The sequence below is a fragment of the Lithobates pipiens genome, unplaced genomic scaffold (genome assembly GCF_037356315.1).
Source record: "Lithobates pipiens isolate NorthernLeopardFrog02 unplaced genomic scaffold, aLitPip1_a1.2 Scaffold_37, whole genome shotgun sequence".
NCBI classification, from domain to species: Eukaryota; Metazoa; Chordata; class Amphibia; order Anura; family Ranidae; genus Lithobates; species Lithobates pipiens.
The window spans coordinates 14,911,873-14,934,641 of record NW_027507825.1 but is presented as its reverse complement, the minus strand read 5'-3'; the positions used below and the strand labels follow the sequence as shown (position 1 = coordinate 14,934,641).

The following is a 22,769-nucleotide window of genomic DNA, read 5'->3' as shown; positions in this document are numbered from 1 at the left end:
AATTAACATTGCATCTACCTAAGGGTGTCCTGGCCCTAACCCTCTCTCTCACAGTTCTGTTTAAGAGACAATAAACCTCTTTTTGCATTCTAAAAAAAGTGTCTGGCGCCCACCTTTTCATCTTGTATTACACCTACCATGCCTTGCAACCCACTCTACACAGAAGGATGTCAGCTGTCTCCAGAGCCCAGGGACTTTGCTACACTCATGCTAAAAAAAACAAAAAACAAAAATGTATAGGTGCAACATCAGCAGTGATTTTTTTACGTTTGGCCCGGAGGTTCATTCAGTCCTAGTAGTAGGAAGCTCAGTATGTCTATGTCCTAATCACACGTCTGCCCTCATATATACATCTCACTGTAAGCTATACACAGAGACTCCGTGTGTAATTCATCATCACTGACTGATGGGATGAGTTCAATAAACTTGTCTTTGAAAGAGAGCCCCATAATCCAAACATTTCATCTCACTGATGATCATTTGGACAGTCCGGAGCTGGGATCTGCGGAATGAGAACTCAGCGACTCCCGATATCATCGTGATCAGACATTTACTGGGTGTGCGGAGGACATCGCTCACCACGCCTCGCACTCCATTTGCAGTCAGCACACTTTGATTCTTGTATGAGGTTTAGTCGCTTCAAATATTCCAGAAATGACCTCATCTGTAACGTGGATGTGAAGTCAATGTCTAAAATCTCATTGAAGGTTTAACACGCTGGAGGTTTAATTGGTTTATATTTTGCATTCTCTGGTTCCTCCCCCCTCATCATCATGCTATAGAAATTTTTAACCGCTTGCCGACCAACCCTGGCAGTTGCACTGCGGCAACATGGGTTGGCTATGTGAATCACCGCCATGTTACGTCGCTTCTTTATGTGGCCACCAGGGGCGTGCGCAGCTCTCCCTCGGAAGCCGATGCGAGTGCCCGGCGGTCGCAATGACTGCCGGGTTCCCGCAATCGCTCGTGCCACGACAAGAAAGAGTAACAAAGTATGAACACCGATTTATCTCTTCCTATAGCAAGTCCCCTCCCCCCTTCAGTTAGAACACATACCAGGGAGCACAGTTATCCCCCCTTGATCACCCCCTGGTGTTAACCCCTGCACTGCCAGTGACATTTATACAATAATCAATGCATTTTTATAGCATTGATCGCTGTATAAATGCCAATGGTCCCAAAAATGTGTCAAAATTGTCCGATGTGTCCGCCATAATGTCGCAGTCATGATAAAAATCGCAGATCGCCACCATTACTAGTAAAAAAAAAAAAATTATAGTAAAAATGCTTTAAATCTATCCCCTATTTTGTAGACGCTATAAAACTTTTGCGCAAAACAATCAATATATGCTTATTGTGATTTATATTACCAAAAAATATATTGGGCGGCACAGTGGTGTAGTGGTTAGCACTCTCTCCTAACAGTAAAAAGGGTCGCTGGTTAAAATCCCAACCATGACACTACCTGTCTGGAGTTTGCATGTTTTCCCTGTGCGTGCGTAGGTTTCCTCCGGTACTCCGGTTTCCCCCCACACGCCAAAGACATGCTGGTAGGTTAATTGGCTTCTGTCCAAAATTGGCCCTAGTATAAAAATGGGAGTTGGGGACCTTGGATTGTGGGCTCCTTGGATGTGGGGACCAATGTGTGTGTGGTGTGCTGCGAAAAATTGATGGTGCTATATGGGCATCTTAAAAAATAAATAGTATATAAAGGAGGAGCATCTTGATGTGACGCAATGTGCAGGGATAGGGGCAATTGTGGACACGCACCCATGCGCACTCAGGTTGAACTGGAAGGACTGGTGTCTTTATTCAACTTAACTATATGTATATGTAACTATGTAGAAAAATGCATATCGGCCTAAACTGAGAAAAAAATTACTTTAAAAAAATGGGGATATTTATTATAGCAAAAAGTACAAAATATTGTATTTTATTTTCAAAATTGTCGTCTTTTTTTTGTCTATAGCGCAAAAAATAAAAACCGCAGAGATGATCAAATACCACTAAAAGAATGCCGACCACCCTAGGCAATTCCCATATGCGATGCTGAGCCTCCATGATTGAAAGAACAGATACCCAATGAATGAAAAGGGGAATGCCAGGGATAATCGGGCAGGGGGTGGAAAGGGCTAGATGGTGCTGGACTTTTATCCATCCAGGAAATGAGGAGTTTGATCTCATTGTGAGAAGCTCAGTGAGCAGTGAAATCAGACGAAGCAATTTCAGTCCAGGAGAGGAGCCCGTTCACCTGTGCAAAACTGAAGGGGAGGCCGGAGTTCTGCTTTAGGCTCCGCTGACACTTCTGTGACAGACCCCATATTTTTCAATGACAACCATTCAAATATATGTGCGACTTAAAGTCACAGCAACTTTAAAAAGGTTCCTGCACGACTTTGGTCCTTGAAGGCCATAGACTGCAATGTAAACCCTCAAAGGTTGCATGAAAGTCGCACCTGAATGTAATACAATGCAACAGTTGTTCAACAGTTGTCCGTTATCATTGGTCAAAGCCAAAGTCGCGTTCAAGTTGCGTCATACAAGTGTGAATGGAGCCTTAAAGGGGTTGTAAAGGTTTGTTTTTTTTGTTCTTTTTTCATTTAAAATAACAAACATGTTATACCTACCTCCTCTGTGCAAGGGTTTTGCACAGAGCAGCGCATATCCTTCTGGAGTCCCTCAGTGGCTCTCCTGGCTCCTCCTCTGCATCGAGTGCCCAACGGAGAGCCGCATTCCATGGGGGAATCCGTGCGGGCACGCTACTGAATCCTGCTGCTGCGTCCATTGACACAGACAGCGGGACTCGGCCCTGCCCCCTAGGCTCCCGTGTCACTGGATTTGATTGACAGCAGTGGGAGCCAATGGCTGCGCTGCTATCAATCTATCCAATCAGAACCCAAGACAGCAGCTGGAGCTGAATCTTTTTCAATATTTTGAACCTTGCCGTTTTTGTTAAAATAACCTCCTGTGATTCTGCCAGGTTGGTCCTTTATTTAGGCACTGCCTGTTATAGGGTGATAACGCTTTGTCCATCTCTGATTGTTCTCCTGTATTGTCACCCCGTCATGCAAAGTTAGCCCAGGACACCGGCTCTGCAAGGCAACGAAGCTCAGGACCACGGATCTGCAAGGCAACGAAGCCCAGGACCCCCGGCTCTGCAAGGCAACGAAGCCCAGGACCCCCGGCTCTGCAAGGCAACGAAGCCCAGGACCCCCGGCTCTGCAAGGCAACGAAGCCCAGGACCCCCGGCTCTGCAAGGCAACGAAGCCCAGGACCCCCGGCTCTGCAAGGCAACGAAGCCCAGGACCCCCGGCTCTGCAAGGCAACGAAGCCCAGGACCCCCGGCTCTGCAAGGCAACGAAGCCCAGGACCCCCGGCTCTGCAAGGCAACGAAGCCCAGGACCCCCGGCTCTGCAAGGCAACGAAGCCCAGGACCCCCGGCTCTGCAAGGCAACGAAGCCCAGGACCCCCGGCTCTGCAAGGCAACGAAGCCCAGGACCCCCGGCTCTGCAAGGCAACGAAGCCCAGGACCCCCGGCTCTGCAAGGCAACGAAGCCCAGGACCTCCGGCTCTGCAAGGCAACGAAGCCCAGGACCTCCGGCTCTGCAAGCCAACGAAGCCCAGGACCTCCGGCTCTGGAAGGCAAAAACAAGTATCTAAGCAGGAGAGATGCTTTCCTTTTAGATACTCACTTCCCACCGTGTCCCCAAATCTCCCAAATATCTCACACAGAACATACTGCATACACTCCTGTCTCTGGCTGTGCTCTTTTATAAGGGACCATGCTAAGAAACATCAAATGTGGCACAATATTTTTTAGGGATTTGTATAGAGCAAAAATGTGGACGCATCGATTTGTAAAAATGATACATCAGTCATCTCTAGAAGTCTCATGTAATGCATCTCCAGTCTATACCCAAGTCTCTAAGAACTCCTGTAGTATGTCTGCAGTCTATGACCATCTCCTGTAGCTTGTCTGCAGTTTCTGAGCATCTCCTGCAGTGTGTCTGCAGTCTCTGACCATCTCCTGTAGCGTGTCTGTACACGCATCAACCCCTGAAGAGTGAGCTGGGTCTCACGAAACACGTTGGTACACTAGATGCTTGTGTATCACATGTTTTCTACTCTTAAGCATGTAAAACTTGGGCATTGGCATACCCTATCATCCATTTATGTACCATTGTCTATTTTACAACTGGTCATTGCTGATGATACCAATGTATGCACGACTTTTACCTGAATAAATGCATATACCTTATACTTCAATTACTGGTATGATGCTTTTTGGACAAATGGGGCCCTCCTCATTTAAAGTCCCATAAGGGTGAATCTTTTGTGTCTGCAGTCTCTGACCATCTCCTGCAGCGTGTCTGCAGTCTCTGACCATCGCCTGCAGTAGGTCTGCAGTCTCTGACCATCGCCTGCAGCAGGTCTGCAGTCTCTGACCATCGCCTGCAGCAGGTCTGCAGTCTCTGACCATCGCCTGCAGCAGGTCTGCAGTCTCTGACCATCGCCTGCAGCAGGTCTGCAGTCTCTGACCATCGCCTGCAGCAGGTCTGCAGTCTCTGACCATCGCCTGCAGCAGGTCTGCAGTCTCTGACCATCGCCTGCAGCAGGTCTGCAGTCTCTGACCATCGCCTGCAGCAGGTCTGCAGTCTCTGACCATCGCCTGCAGCAGGTCTGCAGTCTCTGACCATCGCCTGCAGCAGGTCTGCAGTCTCTGACCATCGCCTGCAGCAGGTCTGCAGTCTCTGACCATCGCCTGCAGCAGGTCTGCAGTCTCTGACCATCGCCTGCAGCAGGTCTGCAGTCTCTGACCATCGCCTGCAGCAGGTCTGCAGTCTCTGACCATCGCCTGCAGCAGGTCTGCAGTCTCTGACCATCTCCTGCAGCAGGTCTGCAGTCTCTGACCATCGCCTGCAGCAGGTCTGCAGTCTCTGACCATCTCCTGCAGCAGGTCTGCAGTCTCTGACCATCTCCTGCAGCAGGTCTGCAGTCTATGACCATCTCCTGCAGCAGGTCTGCAGTCTCTGACCATCTCCTGCAGCAGGTCTGCAGTCTCTGACCATCTCCTGCAGCAGGTCTGCAGTCTCTGACCATCTCCTGCAGCAGGTCTGCAGTCTCTGACCATCTCCTGCAGCAGGTCTGCAGTCTCTGACCATCTCAGTCTCTGACCATCTCCTGCAGCAGGTCTGCAGTCTCTGACCATCTCAGTCTCTGACCATCTCCTGCAGCAGGTCTGCAGTCTCTGACCATCTCCTGCATCTGCAAAAAATGTCATTCCTTCCTTGTTGAGAAGCCCAGAAGTGCTTTTTTCCCCATTGAATAGGAAAAAATGTATGCATTGAGTTGACCTCTAGTGGTGCGCCAGTCCCCCTTCTACTTACCTGAGCCCGATAGTACCTGCGCTGGGGACAAGCAGACCCGCTCCAGCAGGTGTCTCATGTCCTGATTGGATAGATTGATAGCAGTGCAGCCATTGGCTCCCGCTGCTGTCAATCAAATCCAATGATTTGGGAGCCGAGGGGCGAAGCCGATTCCTGCTGTCTATGTCAAATGACGCGGCAGCAGGACACGGCAGTGCGCCCGCACAGGTGTCCCCCCTGAGGGAAGAGCGTTTTTCCGATGGGGCACTTGAGAAGAGGAGGAGCCAGGAGCACTGCTGAAGGACCCCAGAAGAGGATGATCGGGGCCACTCTATGCAAAACCAACTGCACAGAGGTGGTAAGTATGACGTTTGTTTTTTTAAGATAGAACATTTACATATCCTTTAAGGGCTTTTATGGACATACAATTCACCTCGATAAAAATCGGCTGTGAAAGGGTGAGGAGAATAAAAAATAAAAAATATGTGAAAAATAAAGAGGGTGCTACATGCACATAACCAAAAACTTGAAATATTTGGAAAGTTTTTGGGGGTTTTTAAGGATTTGGATGCCCAAAATGTATTTCACTTATGGGTGGATCCCTGAAAGTTACAACAACTCCTTTTATTTTAAATTTGGTTATGTGCATGTAGCCCCCTGGAGTTAAGGCAGGGTTGCTCCTCACAAATTTACTTGCCAGGAATAATTATCCTGGTTGATTATTAGAGATCTATTGATTTCTCTCTAAATTTGACCTTGTTGCACTTTTCTCTTCTACCACTAAGTGGTCTGGTACTTGGTGTTTCAAGATGCAAGAAGGGCAACCCAAGGTGGGTATACAGGGTTTTCTTGGATCCCTTGACCTGCTGAGAGAACCTATATATTTGGGTGGAGTCAGGTGATCTATAGTCTGTGCCACCGGGAGGGCTGTTTGGGTGGACGTGTGTTGTATTGCCCGGGCTGCTAGGCCGGAGATTGGGACCTATCCCGGGCACATCTGGCTGCTAGGCTGTCTGAGGGTCTACCCAGAAGCAAGAGATCAGCGTAGGGTTGAGATTGCGGCTTGCAATCCAACCAGAAGCAAAGATTCTGCCAGTCAGAGAACTTGTCGTGGTCGGAGGTAGAGGGGAAGCTGTCACCACTAAGGGACAATCCACCTTATTACCAGGGACCACAGTGAGTAACTGAAGCCAGTACTGGAGCAGTATTCTCACTAACAGGGGACGGTGAAGAATCGAACACTTCAGTGGGTATCAAGCCAGGGACCCAGCCAGTGGAGGCGACGCTTGCAGAGCAGCCTTGTGTGTCAAGCCAGGGACCGAGCGGGCCAGCGGGGGCTGAAGCTTGAGAGGCATCTAGAGTGCCAAGCTAGGGACCCAGCAGAGAGGCGGGGGTGACGCTTGAGGAAGATACCACTGTGAAGATTGAAGGAGCTCAAGGTAATCAGTGATGGTGAATGAGTGAGCTCAGTGTGCTGAAGGACTACAAGAAGGGATTGTAGTGGAAGATAAAGGAACTGTTGAACTTCAAGTTAACAACTGTTAAAGACTGTTGCCATAGGAGACAGCATTCCCGCACATGCAGATGTGGCATCTTGCTGGAGGCCTTTCCCTGTATGGCTGTCCTGTCGAAGTCTCAGAGTCTGCCAATTGATCTTGCAACTACCTGAAAATAAATGGTCAAAAAGGAAGTAAACTTTCTTTTGTATTCAAAAAGTGTCTGGCGCCCAATGAGTTTCACCTTCTTTGCACCCACTATGCCTTGCAAACCATTACATACAGGATGTCGGCTATCCCTGGCTCTGGAGGTTCTCATTAGACCGAAGGAGGCCACATGTAATAAAATACAAAATCCAGTGGCGGGTCTGAGAGCCCACCCACCCCCCTGTGATGGCTGTGATGGTTTTGTGGAGCTCTCCGCTACATTTGCAGAGGAATCCCCCTTTAACAATCACACACAGCCGCATTCTCTACATAATCTGCAGCCACAAATAAAACCTCCCAGCTGTAGAACGATCGTTAATCTTGGAAGGTAAAACTGATCATGGAATAAATCAAGAATGATTTAGTCTCTGAGAGGTTGTGAGGTTTGTGTGGTTTGGAGTATCTGCAGGGGATGTTTGTATTACGAAGTATAACATTCTCTTGGGTTACAAGTCACAGAGGAAGCCGTTTGACACAAAACAACATTTTTGTTTTCCACGAGCGGATTACGCAATGGCAAATGGTACTCCTAGCTGTACCCTAATCCACCACAAGGGGGAGGATATTCTCATTGGAGGCAGAGCACACAGCAAGGATGATGGGGAAGATCTGTAACTCAGGGCAGCCAATGACATTTCAAATAACCGCAGAGAGGATTTGTAATTGGCTGCAAAAAGAAAGTCTGCAATTAGCATAGTATTATTTCCTGCTGAGCTGAATAAATAATTTTAGATTTTTACAGAGGAGAACCCAGCAAGAAGTGCACTGAACTGGGGATAGGGTTGCCAGCTCATCCTTTTAAACCCGAACACATATGGATTTCACAGGTTCTAAAGCTAATTTAATGCAGATGAGGCACAGAGTTTAATTACCACCTTAATCAGCCACAGAACCTGTGTAATTCATGTGCTTTTAACCCTAATGGGGGGGTTTACATGTTTCCCCTTCTGTCTGATTGATGTACACTGCATGGTATTTCATTCAATAAGGGGAGATCAACTTATTTGCTTTCAATTCAAAATTTTTAGAGCATGCGGAAAAAAATCAGTTGAATTTTATTTTATTAAAAAAAATTTTTGGCAACAACAAATTTGATTATAGTTTGGATATAACAACACAGCAATTGCATGCACAACAAAAAACTGATAAAGAGATTTTTTTTTAACATCCATTAAAAATAGATACATTTATGGAAAGTGATTTGAATAAAAAATAAATAGATATAAAATAAAAGCAAACACACAATCTAGGTAGATAAGAAAAGATGTATAAACAGATAAAATTAGCATCGATATGATAAGGATTAGAGATAGATAAATGATTTTATGATGGAGAAGTAGATGGTCAGATACATTTCTCTTTGATGTTAATATCTCAATTAGACAATGTTTGTTCAGTGTTCAGATGTGCGGGCACACAATCTCCACCCCCCTGAGTCATTTGTTGTCTGTGCCCGCTTGTTCTGTCATCACTGGGAGCCTGAATCTTGGACTGAGCCTGATGTGGCCAACACAACTGACTCCACCATAGTCCAAACAGCACTGCGGGCATTGTAGTTTCTGAACTGGATGATGACGTCTGTAAGTGCAATACATTAATCACTGCCTGACATGAGCGAATGGCCGGCGCCTGAAATGAGCGAATGGCCGGCGCCTGAAATGAGCGAATGGCCGGCGCCTGACATGAGCGAATTGCCGGCGCCTGACATGAGCGAATGGCCGCAGCAGCATGACATGAGCGAATGGCCGCAGCAGCATGACATGAGCGAATGGCCGCAGCATCATGACATGAGCGAATGGCCGCAGCATCATGACATGAGCGAATGGCCGCAGCAGCATGACATGAGCGAATGGCCGCAGCAGCATGACATGAGCGAATGGCCGCAGCAGCATGACATGAGCGAATGGCCGGCGCCTGACATGAGCGAATGGCCGCAGCATGACATGAGCGAATGATTGGTGCCTGACATGAGTGAATGGCTGGCGCCTGACATGAGCGAATGGCCCCAGCAGCATGACATGAGCGAATGGCCGCAGCAGCATGACATGAGCGAATGGCCGCAGCAGCATGACATGAGCGAATGGCCGCAGCAGCATGACATGAGCGAATGGCCGCAGCAGCATGACATGAGCGAATGGCCGGCGCTTGACATGAGCGAATGGCCGGCGCCTGACATGAGCGAATGGCCGGCGCCTGACATGAGCGAATGGCCGGCGCCTGACATGAGCGAATGGCCGGCGCCTGATATGAGCGAATGGCCGGCGCCTGACATGAGCGAATGGCCGGCGCCTGACATGAGCGAATGGCCGCTGCATGACATGAGCGAATGGCCGCAGCATAACATGAGCGATTGATTGGTGCCTGACATGAGCGAATGTGGGCTTCCTTGTTTTTTACTCGTCTTATTCTGCCTGTCCAACCTGTTGATCCCTCTACTGATACCACTGCACAGCAGAGGTCTGTCTACACCAGTGGTTCTCAACGCCTGTACTCAGGACCCACTAAGGCCTCATGTACACGGCTCCTGGTAAACGGACGTTCAGAGGCAGTTGGCTGTTTTTTTTCAGCTGCCCCTGAACTCATCCAATGTTATCTTATGTGTATATGTATACAGGTTTGTTTAATGTCATTTTTTTAGGCAGTTGAGTTTAGAGGCTTTTTTTGGAAAGCAAAAAAATTAGTTCAGACGCTGAGTTTAGAGGCATTTCAAGCGCCAAGCGCTTCTAAACGTGACAACTCACATTTAGCCATGTTTCGTTTACAGGCGTCTTTCATTTTTGGCTAGTTTGAAAAAAAAATGTTTTAAACATGGGTTACTATCTGTCAAGTTAAAACATTCAGGAGAGGTTGTACAAATGTCCCATGTACATTAAGCCTAATGCCACGTACACACGACCGTACTTTGACGGACTAGGTCCAAAGGAACAGACTTGGCCACCCACAAGCACACCAAAGTCCAATGGATTCGAATGCGATGACGTACGACCGGACTAGAATAAGGAAGTTCATAGCCAGTAGCCAATAGCTGCCCTAGCACTCGAGTCTGTGGAAAGATTGGAAACATGTTTTATTTCTAGGTCCGTTGGACTTTTCGGGGAAAAAGGAGCTCATACAAGATCGTAATATCCGACGGATTCATTCCATCGGACCCAGTTCGTCGAAAAGTCCGGTCGTGTGTACGCGGCTTAACAGGCCAGGTTTGCAAGATAACTGAAATACGTCACAGGTGATATCATTTGCTCCTCAGTAAATGCAGTATTCCAGTCTGCATCTCCCCAAGGTAATAAATACGTAAAACCTGGCCTGATAGCGGGGTCCTGAGGACAGGAGTTGAGAACCACTGGTCTACACTTATCGCCAGCTGTCTATGAAAAGCTCATATAGACACAAAATTCCATGTGATCATAGTTCCCCCCCAGTGGCGGTGTGATAAATCCATTTAATTCCTCCCGTGCAACACAGAGGGGGTTACGCAAATCGACTTTGCACTTTAAGTGCACTTGGAAGTGCAGTCGATCTACATCTAAGGGGTAGACCTGAAATGAGTGGAAGCTCTGCTGATTTTATCATCCAATCATCTGCAAGCGTGCACATTTTCCTTGCATGTCCCCCTTTACTTCCAAGTGCACTTGCAGTGCAAAATCCTTTAGTAAATAACCCCCAGAGACTTCAAGAGCCAGTACAAACCAGCCAGACCAGAAATGCTATTTAAAAAGTGCCCCCCCCCCCCCCCGGCCTTCCCTGCCAGAAATTTAGCATTGTACATTATCTGTAGTTTTACTAAGCAAACCTCTTAAAATTAAATAAAAAAAAATAATTCAATAAATAAAAATTAAAAATTTGAAGAAGCCTATTCCCGCCCGGTTGCAGTGCATCCCTCTCAGCATTTTAGTGCGCCTGGCCAGGGACAGGTGCAGCATCCAGCCCTGCCAAAAGAAGTTTGTTAAAGTCTACGGCAGGCTGCAGATAGACAAGGCTGAACATTCTACTGGAGTATTAATGGCTTTGGAGCCCTATGTGTTGAGGGATGAGGGTCCCTAAATATACAGGGGCCACCAAACGCCGCTGGACGCTGCACCTGTCTCTCCCTGGTGCACTAAAGCGCTGGGAAGGACGCGCTGCAGCTGGACAGCCCAGAGGTCAAGGGCCTTAAGGGGTTCACCTTACCCGAATGTCAGTGGGCAGGTCAGTGTCTTTCCTTCCTTCATTGCCCCATGCAGTAAAAAGCACCTCACCACCCAGAACAAGGGAGTCCTTATAACCGACATGCAAATAATGTTTACAGCTTTATAACTAAGGGGAAAAAGTGGACAGATTCAAGGCTGCAGATAAGAAAACCAAAAGTGTACGACATGCATGTGCTTAAAAAGTCAATGATTGGTATTTGTTGAAGCCACATTCACTGGACGTAGGTGCAGTGAATGTGGTTTCACCAAATACCAATCACTATATATAGATAATGCAAAAAAAAATTTAAAAAAAGTTTAGCAACTTTTGAAGTGCTTTGATACTATCCAACTGCCCCTCCCACTGCTTAAGTGCAATATTTTTATTTTTGTGAAATAAAAAGGATAATAAAGCGAAGATGTTGAAGATGCCCTAATGTTGTAAAGCACTGCGTAAACTGTCGGCGCTATATAAATCCTGTATAATAATAATAATATCGAGGCAGTGGCGATCAAGTCCTGCTATAAAAATTCTACGAATCGCAAAGTTAAGGAGGAACTAAAAATGGCAAAAAAAAAAAAAAAAGTTACAAATTCTCCACTGTTCTAGAATGAGAAAACTGCATTGAGGCAACAGCTAGTTTATCGTCTCTGCAAAGGGAAAAAAAAACAATCCCTGAGTGTTGGCCATGGAGGACATATAAAGGAGAAGCATAAATGGTACCTGAATTTCAGCATTTTGTGCTCCGGGCTCCCAGGCTGGAGGAGGAGGAGAGGCAGCTGAGGATCAGTCTTGTATAGGAAAAGCTGGTGTCAGAAGGGAGGAGAAGCTTCCACTGGGGCTGAGCACACTGGACTGGAGGCTGAGGAGGCACCTGGTTCAGCTTAGCCTCTCACTGGAACTCTGCATCAGACCAACTGCAAGAGGAATGCAAAATATGAGCATTTTCAGAGTATGCTAAACAATGCAAAATAGGGGCCTCACAGATGGTTGTGATTAGCCAGTTCACCCACTGGCCAGACTCCTCACAACAATCTTGGGGTGACTGCCAAGCGGAGAAGGGGGGGAGCTCAACGACTTAACCCATTAACTGCAAGTTACCCATCTCCTGTGGCTGCAGCAGCACCAGAAGTGTACGGGGAGAGGGAAGACCGAACATGAAGAAGAGAACATGCACCCATTTTAAAGATTTTTATTTATTTTTTTTAAGTTCAACTCCAAGCAGTTATAAAATGATAAAAGACAAATAACTGCACCAGTAAAATGCAAAGGGTAAGTACCTGGATAATACTTGGTATGAGCCTCTTGTAGTGCCTGTACAGTAGAGCTCAGATTTGGAGAGGGAGAAGCACAAATGAGCCAAGGGACAAGCTGAACCTTTGGAAGTGGGCAAGAGGTGGAGGAGTTCCCAGTAACCCCCAGCAATAACCCACAGCACCAGATAATAACCCTACCAGCACCAGACGATAAAAATAACCCCAAGACACCAGACAATAATTCCCAGCATCAGAAAATAATGATCCCCAACACCAGATAAAAACGATCCCCAGCACCATACGATAACCTTCCAGCACCAGATTATAATGCCCCCCCCCCCAAGCACCAGATCATAATAAACCCCAGAACAAGATTAAAAACTCTCAGCACTAGATAACAATGACCACCAACACCAGATAATAACCTCAGCACCAGAAAATAATGCCCCCCCCCCCCCAGCACTAGATAATAATGACCGCCCCCCCAGCACTAAATAATGACCCCCTCCCAGCACTAGATAATTATGGCCCCAGCACCCTACGATAATTTTCCAGCACCAGATTATAATGACCCCCCAAGCACCAGATAATAACAATTCCCAACACCAGATAATAACCCCCAGCACCAAATAATAACAACCCAGCACACGATAACAACCCCTAACACCAGATGATAACAATCCCCGGCACCAGACTATAACTCTCAGCACCAAATAATAACAACCCCCAACACCAGATAACAAACCCAGCACCAGAAAATAATGACCCCCCACGCACCACATAATAACAATTCCCACTACCAAATAATAATAAGCCCCAGCACCAGATAATAACAATCCCCACTACCAAACGATAATAAACCCCAACACCAGATAACAAACCCAGCACCAGAAAATAATGACCCCCCACGCACCAGATAACAACAATCCCCACTACCAAATAATAATAAACCCCAGCACCAGATAAATAACAAGCCCTAACATCAGATAATAATGACCACCAACACCAGATAATAACAACCCTCAGCACCAGACTATAACTTTCAGCACAAATAATTACAACCCCCACCCCCCCCCCAAACACCAGATAATGATGACTACCAACACCAGATAATAACAACCCCCAGCACCAGAAAATAACACTAGATAATAATGACCCCCCCCCCCCCCCCGCAGCACTAGATAATATTAACCCCCACTCACAGCACTAGATACAAATGACCCCCCCCAAACACTAGATAATAATGATAATTACCCCCCCAGCACTTGATAATGACCCCCCCGGACTTAATAATAATGACCTCCCAGGACCAGATAATGACCCCCAGCATTGGTTTTTAGTAGCTTTACCTGAACCCCCACCCCACAAAGTTCCCCCTCTCCCTAAGCAGTAAGCTCTTCCTTCCACGTCCCTTGTGCACACCAGCCCAGATATACTGCTGGAGATATAATTTTATAATTTAAAATCAGAGTCTGTGGCTGCTACTTGATATATCAATATTGTTGCTGGGCTGACAGTTGCTGTTGATGGGGGTTGACCCTGGCTAGTAATGTAAGTGAAAAGTCACCAACTCCAGCACGGATTTCAGTGTGGGTTTTTTTATTTTATTTTATTTTTGAAGCATGTGATTAGAGCTGGAGGCTCTAATTGGTGTAAAAAAAAGGGTGGTCTCGGGGGGCAGAGCGATGTGCCCCAAGCCCACCCACTTGTGTGACATGTTTTCCTCCTGGCCATTTGGGAAGCGGATCCTGAGACCCGATTGGCCAGGGAGTCTTAGGATGCCTAGCCAAACGGGTTCCAGGACCCGCATCCTGTCCGGCTCGGAGGAGAAGCACCGGCCCTGGCTGCAACAGTCTCCTCCAGGAGCCCTACTCCGTATTCAGTATTTGTATCTTGTGACTATTGAGGAATACATCAGCCATCATTTTATGACCACCCACCATAAACCATGAAGACAAGTACTCCACTAGACCTCTGAAGGTAAGCTGTGGTATCTGGCACCAAGCTGTTAGTAGCAGATCCTTTAAGTCCTGTAAATTGCGAGGTTAGTCCTCTATGGATCCAATTTTTTTCCCCCAGTACATCCCACAGATGCTCGTTTGGATTGAGAGCTGCAGAATTTAGAGGCCAAGTCAACACCTCAAACTCATTGTGCTCCTCAAACCATTGTTGAATTCATCAGAGCAGGCAACCTTCTTCCTTTGCTCCGTGGTCCAGTTCTGATGCTCATGTGCCCATTGTAGGCACTTTTGGCTGTGGACACGGGTCAACATGGGCACCCTGACCAGTCTCTGCAGCTACACAGCTCCATACACAACAAACTGCAATGCTCTATGTGTTCCGACACCTTTCTATCAGAATAGGCATGAACTTTTTTCAGCAATTTGTGCTCCATTAGTTCTTCTACTGGATCAGACTACAAGGGCCAGCCTTCACTCCCCACCTCCTTCAACGAGTCTTCCCTCCCCAGCTCCACCAACGAGTCTTCCCTCCCCAGCTCCACCAACGAGTCTTCCCTCCCCAGCTCCACCAACGAGTCTTCCCTCCCCAGCTCCACCAACGAGTCTTCCCTCCCCAGCTCCACCAACGAGTCTTCCCTCCCCAGCTCCACCAACGAGTCTTCCCTCCCCACCTCCTTCAACGAGTCTTCCCTCCCCAGCTCCACCAACGAGTCTTCCCTCCCCAGCTCCACCAACGAGTCTTCCCTCCCCAGCTCCACCAACGAGTCTTCCCTCCCCAGCTCCACCAACGAGTCTTCCCTCCCCAGCTCCACCAACGAGTCTTCCTTCCCCACCTCCATCAATGAGCTATGGCTGCCAATGACCCTGTCGCCAGTTTTTCCTTCCTTGGACCACTTTTGGTCGGTCCTGACCACTGTAGAATGGGAACATCCCACAAGAGTTTGGAGTTGCTCTGACCCAGACATCTACACATTACAATTTGGCCCTTGTCAAAGTCACTCAAATTCTTACACTTGCCCATTTTTTTCTGCTTTGAATGTAGCAACTTCAGGGACATGTTCACTTGCTACCTAATATATTCCACCCATTCTCAGATGCCATTGTAACGAGATAATCAATGTTATTCACTTTACCTATTAGTGGTGTAATGTTATGGCTGATCGATGTATAAGGTGTTGCAGTCAAACTGAAGGAAAAAGCTGTGTGTAAAGCATGCAACACACTACTAGTGTTTTTTGTTTTTTTTGGGCCTTTTCTATTGGGGTTGAACTTGAGAGTAGACATGTGCACCGACAAAAAATGTGTTCGTTTTCATTTAGTTTTTTTGGGAAATCCGAAAATTCGGATTTTTACATTTTCAATTTTCGAATTATCCGAAAATTCAGGAATTCGGATTCCGAATTTCTGGAATTTGAAAATTCAGAAATTCGAAAATCTGAAAAAAAGAAAATCAGTATAATTCGAAATAACTAATAACAACTATTAAATTATAGGTATTGGAATCTCCTTTCAAATTTGGCTGTTTGTGAACGTAACTAATACAAATTTTTATCTGAAGTTACGAATTATCCAAAATAACGAATGCCGCATCCAAAAAATTGGGATGGAACAAATTAACCACTTGCCGCCCGCCCTATAGGCAATTGACGGCGGCAAAGTGGTTTCATAATCCTGACCGGACGTCATATGACGTGATCAGGATTATGAGCCGCTGCGCGCCCCCGGGGGCGCGCATCGCGGCGATCGTTGTTGCGGGGTGTCAGTCTGACACCCGGCAACTACGATCTCGGTAAAGAGTCTCCGACGGAGACTCTTTACCATGTGATCAGCCGTGCCCAATCACGGCTGATCACAGTGTAAATGGGAAGAGCCGGTGATCGGCTTTCCCTCACTCGCGTCTGTCAGATGCGAGTAGAGGAGAGCCGATCGGCTGCTCCTCTGACAGGGGGGGTCTGTGCTGATCGATTATCAGCACAGCCCCCCCGAGGATGCCCACACTGGACCACCAGGGACGCCACCAGACCACCAGGGAAAAGGTAATAAAGGTCATAATCCTCCCTAGACCACCAGGGATGCCAGTCAGCACAATGGGTGCCAATCAGTGCCCATAATGGATGCCAATCAGTGCCCACAATGGGCATCACTGATTGGCATGCATTATTGTTTGGCATTGATTGGCATCCATTACTATAGTATAACACCGATGCCGCCTATGAGTGCCCACCTGTGCCGCCTATGAGTGCCCACCTGTGCCGCCTGAGTGCCTACCTGTGCTACCTATCCGTGCCCACCTGTCCTGTCTATCCATGCCCACCTGTGCCACCTATCCATGCCCACCTGTGCCGCCTATCTATGCCCACCTGTGCCGCCTATCCATGCCCACCTGTGCCGCCTATCCGTGCCCATCCGTGCCGCCCATCTGTGCCGCCCATCCGTGCCAGCTATCAGTGCCAAATTGTGCCACCTATCAGTGTCCGTCCGTGTCGCCCATCCGTGTCGCCCATCAGTGCCGCCTATCAGTGCCACTTCATTGGTGCCACATTGGTGCCCATCAGTGCCGCCTTATCAGTGCCCATGAGTGTAGCCCCATCAGTGCCCATCAGTGAAGGAGAAAACGTACTTATTTACAAAGTTTTGAAACAAAAAAAAAAAATTTTTTTTTCAAAATTTTCGGTATTTTTTTATTTGTAGCGCAAAAAATAAAAACCGCAGAGGTGATCAAATACCACCAAAAGAAAGCTCTATTTGTGGGAAAAAAATGATAAAAATTTCATTTGGGTACAGTGTAGCATGACCGCGCAATTGTCATTCAAAGTGCGACAGTGCTGAAAGCTCAAAATTGGTCTGGGCAGGAAGGTGTTTAAGTGCCCGGTATTGAAGTGGTTAATAATAAATAATAAAAAGGTTTGTGACATTCATTATTTCAGATAATTCGTAACTTCAGATAAATTTGTACTCGTTACGTTCACTAACAGACAAATTTGAAAGGAAATTCTAATATCTATAATTTAATAGTTATTAGTTATTTCAGATTTTTGGTTTTTTTGGATTATCATTCTTTGGTATTTTTAGATTTTCATTCTTATTTTCGGATTTTCAAATTTCCGAAATTGAAAAATGCAGAAATTTTGGAATGAAAAAATTTGTCAAAATTCATTAAAAAAACGAACTCAGAACTAAACTAATTGCACATGTCTACTTGAGAGACCATTAGTTTAATGTGTATGTGTGCCGCCCAAAGTCAGTTGGGAATGGGGAAAATAATTCAACCCAATAACATGGACGAGGGGCATATCTGTTGCAAGGCAAACAAGGCGATCACGGCATAGCTGAATGCCGGCTATTGCGTGGCCATCTAGTTCTGGGAGGGTGTCTATTGTCGCCCTCCCAGAACTGCACCCTCCGCACACCTGCGGCGGTGCGCACCCGGTGTGATCTGTGATCACTGTGCCCTTTGGATCAAAGGACAGCGGTTATTTACCATGTGATCAGCTGTGTCCAATCACAGCTGATCACCATCTAAACACACTTGTTGGCTATCTTTTCTCATCTTGTTGCAGCATGAGGAGAGAGTCAGTAACCAGCAAGTGTAAAAGGGGACATGTCCACTGATCATCAGTGTCCTGATGATGAGTGCAGTCCCAACAGTGCCCATGAGTGGCAATCAGTGCTGCAAATCAGCGCCACCTATCAGTGCACCTTCATAAGTGCGGCCTTATACTCTGACCTGCTGACCCCATCCCATGTCACATTGACCGCATACAGTATCTCACAAAAGTTAGTACACCCCTCACATTTTTGTAAATATTTTCTTCTATCTTTTCATGTGACAACACTGAAGAAATGACACTTTGCTACAATGTAAAGTAGTGAGTGTACAGCTTGTATAACAGTGTAAATTTGCTGTCCCCACAAGATAACTCAACACACAGCCATTAATGTCTAAACCGCTGGCAACAAAAGTGAGTACACCCCTAAGACCCCTTTCACACTCGGGTGGCGTCAGCGGTAAAATGTTGCTGCTATTCGGCCGCTAGCGGAGCGCTTTTACCCCCCGCTAGCGGCCGAGAAAAGGTTAAAACCACTGCAAAGCGCTGCTGCAGCAGTGCTATGCCGGCGGTATAGCCGCACTGCCCCACTGATTTCAATGGACAGGAGCGGTGTATACACCACTCCAAAGATGCTGCTAGCAGGACTTTTTTTTTACTGTCCTGCCAGCGCACCGCTCCAGTGTGAAAGCCTGGGGACACGACAATGGCTCACTCAGGGTGCTTTGCAGCCGCTATTTTTAGCGCTGTATCGCCTGCAAAGCACCCCAGTGTGAAAGGGGTCTAAGTGAAAATGTCCAAATTAGCCATTTTCCCTCCCTGGTGTCATGTGACTCGTTCGTGTTACAAGGTATCAGGTGTGAATGGGGAGCCGGTGTGTTAAATTTGGTGTTATCGCTCTCACTCTCTCATACTGGTCACTGGAAGTTCAACATGGCACCTCATGGCAAAGAACTCTCTGAGGATCTGAAAAAAAAGAATTGTTGTTCTACATATAGATGACCTAGGCCAGTGATGGCGAACCTTGGCACCCCAGATGTTTTGGAACTACATTTCCCATGATGCTTCACCTACACTGCAGAGTGCATGAGCATCATGGGAAATGTAGTTCCAAAACATCCGGAGTGCCAAGGTTCACCATCGTTGGCCTAGGCTATAAGAAGATTGCCAAGACCCTGAAACTGAGCTGCAGCATGGTGGCCAAGACCATACAGCAGTTCCTACCTATTGTGTTTGCATTGGATGGAGGTGGATCCAAATCATAATACAACGAAAGAATCCGGAATTACTTTCATTCTATTTGTTACATTTGGATGGACACAACTTGTGATATTGTCCAATCAGCTCATTCCATTTGTCTTTGTGGGTTGGACTAGTAGGGATGACTCAGAGTACATAAGTAATCTCACGAAATAACAAGTTAACATGTTAAAATTAATAAAGCCACTCCTGAAAATACAGATCGATTCGGAACAACAAATATACCAAACAATCCCGAATATACCAAATTCCGAAAACAAATAATTGTAACATAACTAATATGACAAAATAAATTTACTTTATTTTCCCTTCATTAAAGCGGTTGTATACCACTGGACATTTTTTTTGTCCCCTTGCAAGGTAAAGTCATAATGTGCTAGTATGCATCGTATACTAGCACATTACGTGAAACTTGCCTTAAAACAAAGCTGTTCCAGCGCCGCAATATCATTGCTGCAGGGGCTCCCATCTTCACCCGTCTTGCTTCCGGGTTCGCGGGCTCCGGCTCTGTGACTGGATGGATGGAGCTGCAATGACGCATTTGTGCATGGGAGCCGCCATTTACGGCACAAGGTTTTGAAGGAATGGCACGCACGGGTGGCCATTCCTTCAGAGTGCAGGCACCAGTGATTTCACTGGCTGCATGTAATGTGAATCTCCTAAACGGCGCACGTTTAGGAGAAATTTACCCTACCTATAGGTAAAAGTCAGTAAAGGACTTTTACTTCCTTTTTAAGGCCCCTTTGACAGACACTGGGGTGGTGGGTGCACTTGGGCTTTCACACTGGAGAGACAGGAACGGCTCTTTACAGGTGCTATTTTTAGCGCCGTAGCGCCTGTAAAGTGGTCAAAGTGATTGTAAACAATCACCCTGTAAAACAACCCATTCAGTTTAAATAGAAACGAAAGCTAAAACATTTTTGTATAGCTATAGAAAAAAAGGTATTTATACAGTTTTTTACCACATTCCTTCTCTTCTCAGATTATTATTATTATTATACAGGATTTATATAGCGCCGACAGTTTACGCAGCGCTTTACAACATTGGGGTAGACAGTACAAAACAATACAATTCAAGACAAGGGGAATCAGAGGGCCCTGCTCGTTAGAGCTTACAATCTAGGAGATGCATAAGAGGTGGGGAGGGGAGGAAAAGCAACAGCACACCAGTGGATGGCTGTGCAGCGGGGGGCGTGTCAGGACACATCTGATCGCTGGAGGAGAGTAGGCGGAGTTTCCAGCATAGCTTGAGAACTGACGACATTGTGCTCTCCTGCTTAGTGGGGTCAGTTTATAATAGGAAAGCAGAGGGACTAGCAGGAACACGCAGGGATTTCACACAAAGGAAGTCATTGGCCCTAGTATATGAATGGGGACCTTGGATTGTGGGCTCCTTGAGGGTAGGGACTGATGTGAGTGTGCAGTGTACAGGGATAGGGACAATTGTAGACACTCACTCAGGTTGAACTGGATGGACTGGTGTCTTTATTCAACCTTACTAACTATGTAACTATGTAACAAAGAGCACATGGTACAGGAGGCACATATCCAAAATATGAAGTGTTGGGGTAACAAACGCTTCAACTTAATATATTGATATACTGTATGTGACTAATATTCCACCATTTACATTCTAACGTCCATAGAATGTTTATGTCAGAATGGTGGTTAAGAGAAACGTCTTAGATATGACATTTTCTAACAGACTTTTGGTATATACTGTATTTATTGGTGTATAACGCTCACTTTTTCACCGTGAAAATTGGGTGCAAATAGCATGTGCGTGTTATATGCCAATACTTCAATTTTAGCTGCCTCGGAGGGGACAGGGAGGGGGCAGGACGAGCGCTGTCAGATTGCATACAGTTATAATCTCCTGTTTACTTGGCGGCCTCTGTAATAGGAAGTCCCGTCTCCTGGGCCACCATTGGACAACTGTTCTGTCTATCATAGGCGATTCTCACTGTATGTAATCTGTCGGCGCTCGTCCCGCCCCCCTCCCTGTCCCCTCTAGACTGCACATGGGCATCGATCAGGCTGCACTGATGGCAATGGTGAGGCTGCTGCATTGAAGGCAATGGTGAGGCTGCAGATGGGCACTGACCCTTATTTTGCTTCAAAGTTCCTTATTTAAAAGTTTTTTTCTTGAAACTTCCCTCTTGAAATGAATGTGCGTGTTATATGCCGATAAATAGGAAAATAAAATAGGGCAGCCTTTCCTTTTTACCCCAGAAGAACCCCCATAGGCGTGCGCACAGGGGGTGCCAGGTGTGCCTGAGCCCACCCTAATAACCCTGTGCTGGGCAGATTCCCCCTGCTGCCTGGCTGCAGAGAAAAATTCTGGGGAACCTGTGTCCTCAATCCCTTTCTTGGTCTCAAAAGTGAGATATCAGGAGAGTGAGATATTAGTCTGTTTAGGCCCCCGATATTTCACCAAAGCCACAATTTAATGACTAAACGCGCGTCGGGTGGACAGGACGCGCTGACGTCATCGCGTTACTCCGAGTTTCTGAGTGATAACTATTTTACCACTGTGAGTCCGTGGATTATCCCTACACCGATTTACCGGCTGCAGGTTGTTCCCTTGTCTGAGACTCTGGATCCTCCTGGATAAAGACCCATGCTGGGTTTATAGCCGCAGGCTCTCATTGCCTGCCCTTTGGTAAGGGATAATTTTTATGGTGTTCAGCACTTGGTGGTGGAAGATTACACTCGCATCAGATATCTTAGTCACCCACTCTTTGGCGAGTTCATTTGTGGACTTTATTTATTAGGCCATCCACTTTGTCTCACATGTTTTAAGTTATTTGTTTCATTACTGTCTTAATAGTATATGTATGATCATCACAGTTTTTTTCACTTTGTTGGTAATGTTTATTTACTTTGTTGCAATATTCACGTCTATGCTCACACTGGTTGAAAGGCAGTTGTTTCACTGTTAGCACAACTAACTTCCTTTTTTGTTTCTGTTATATGTGTATCCCATATATTAGTTGCTTCTTTAGAGTTAGTTCTCATTCATTCAGTCATCTTTTCTGTTAAGAGCGCCGTATTCTTCCCTTTTTTTTTTCAAATCTTGAAAGCTGTGTGGGCGTCTTCTATGAACTCTGATCTCTAGTTCTTTCCATAGATTTTCTATTGGATTCAAGTCAGGTGATTGGCTGAGCCATTCTAGCAGCTTTTATTTTCTTTCCTTGAAACCAATGGAGAGTTCCATTGGCTTTGTGTTTGGGATGATTGTCTTGCTGAAATGTCCTCCCTCGTTTCATCTTCATCATCCAGATAGATGGCACCAGATTTTTATAAAGAATGTCTTGGTACATTTTTCCATTCATCCTTCTTTCAATAATATGAAGTTTGCCGGTAGCGTATGTGGAAAAACAGCCCCGCCCACACCATGTTCCCACCTCCAAACGTCACTGTTGGTATGGGGGGTGTTTTTGGGGTGATGTGCCATTTGACCTCCAAACATGGTGTGTATTATGGCATCCAAAGAGTTCTGTTTTGG

General features: G+C 46.4%; 1 protein-coding gene across 1 annotated transcript in view; it reads right to left on the bottom strand.

The window, feature by feature from the left end:
• Positions 1-12,196, bottom strand: part of FBLN5 (fibulin 5) — a 156,334-nt gene extending 144,138 nt beyond the window's left edge. Inside the window, exon 1 of the mRNA XM_077466752.1 lies at positions 11,960-12,196. Within this exon, the coding sequence (XP_077322878.1) occupies positions 11,960-11,973 (14 nt within the window). The 5' untranslated portion in view covers positions 11,974-12,196. The remainder of the gene's footprint in view (positions 1-11,959) is intronic.
• Positions 12,197-22,769: the final 10,573 nt, after the last annotated feature.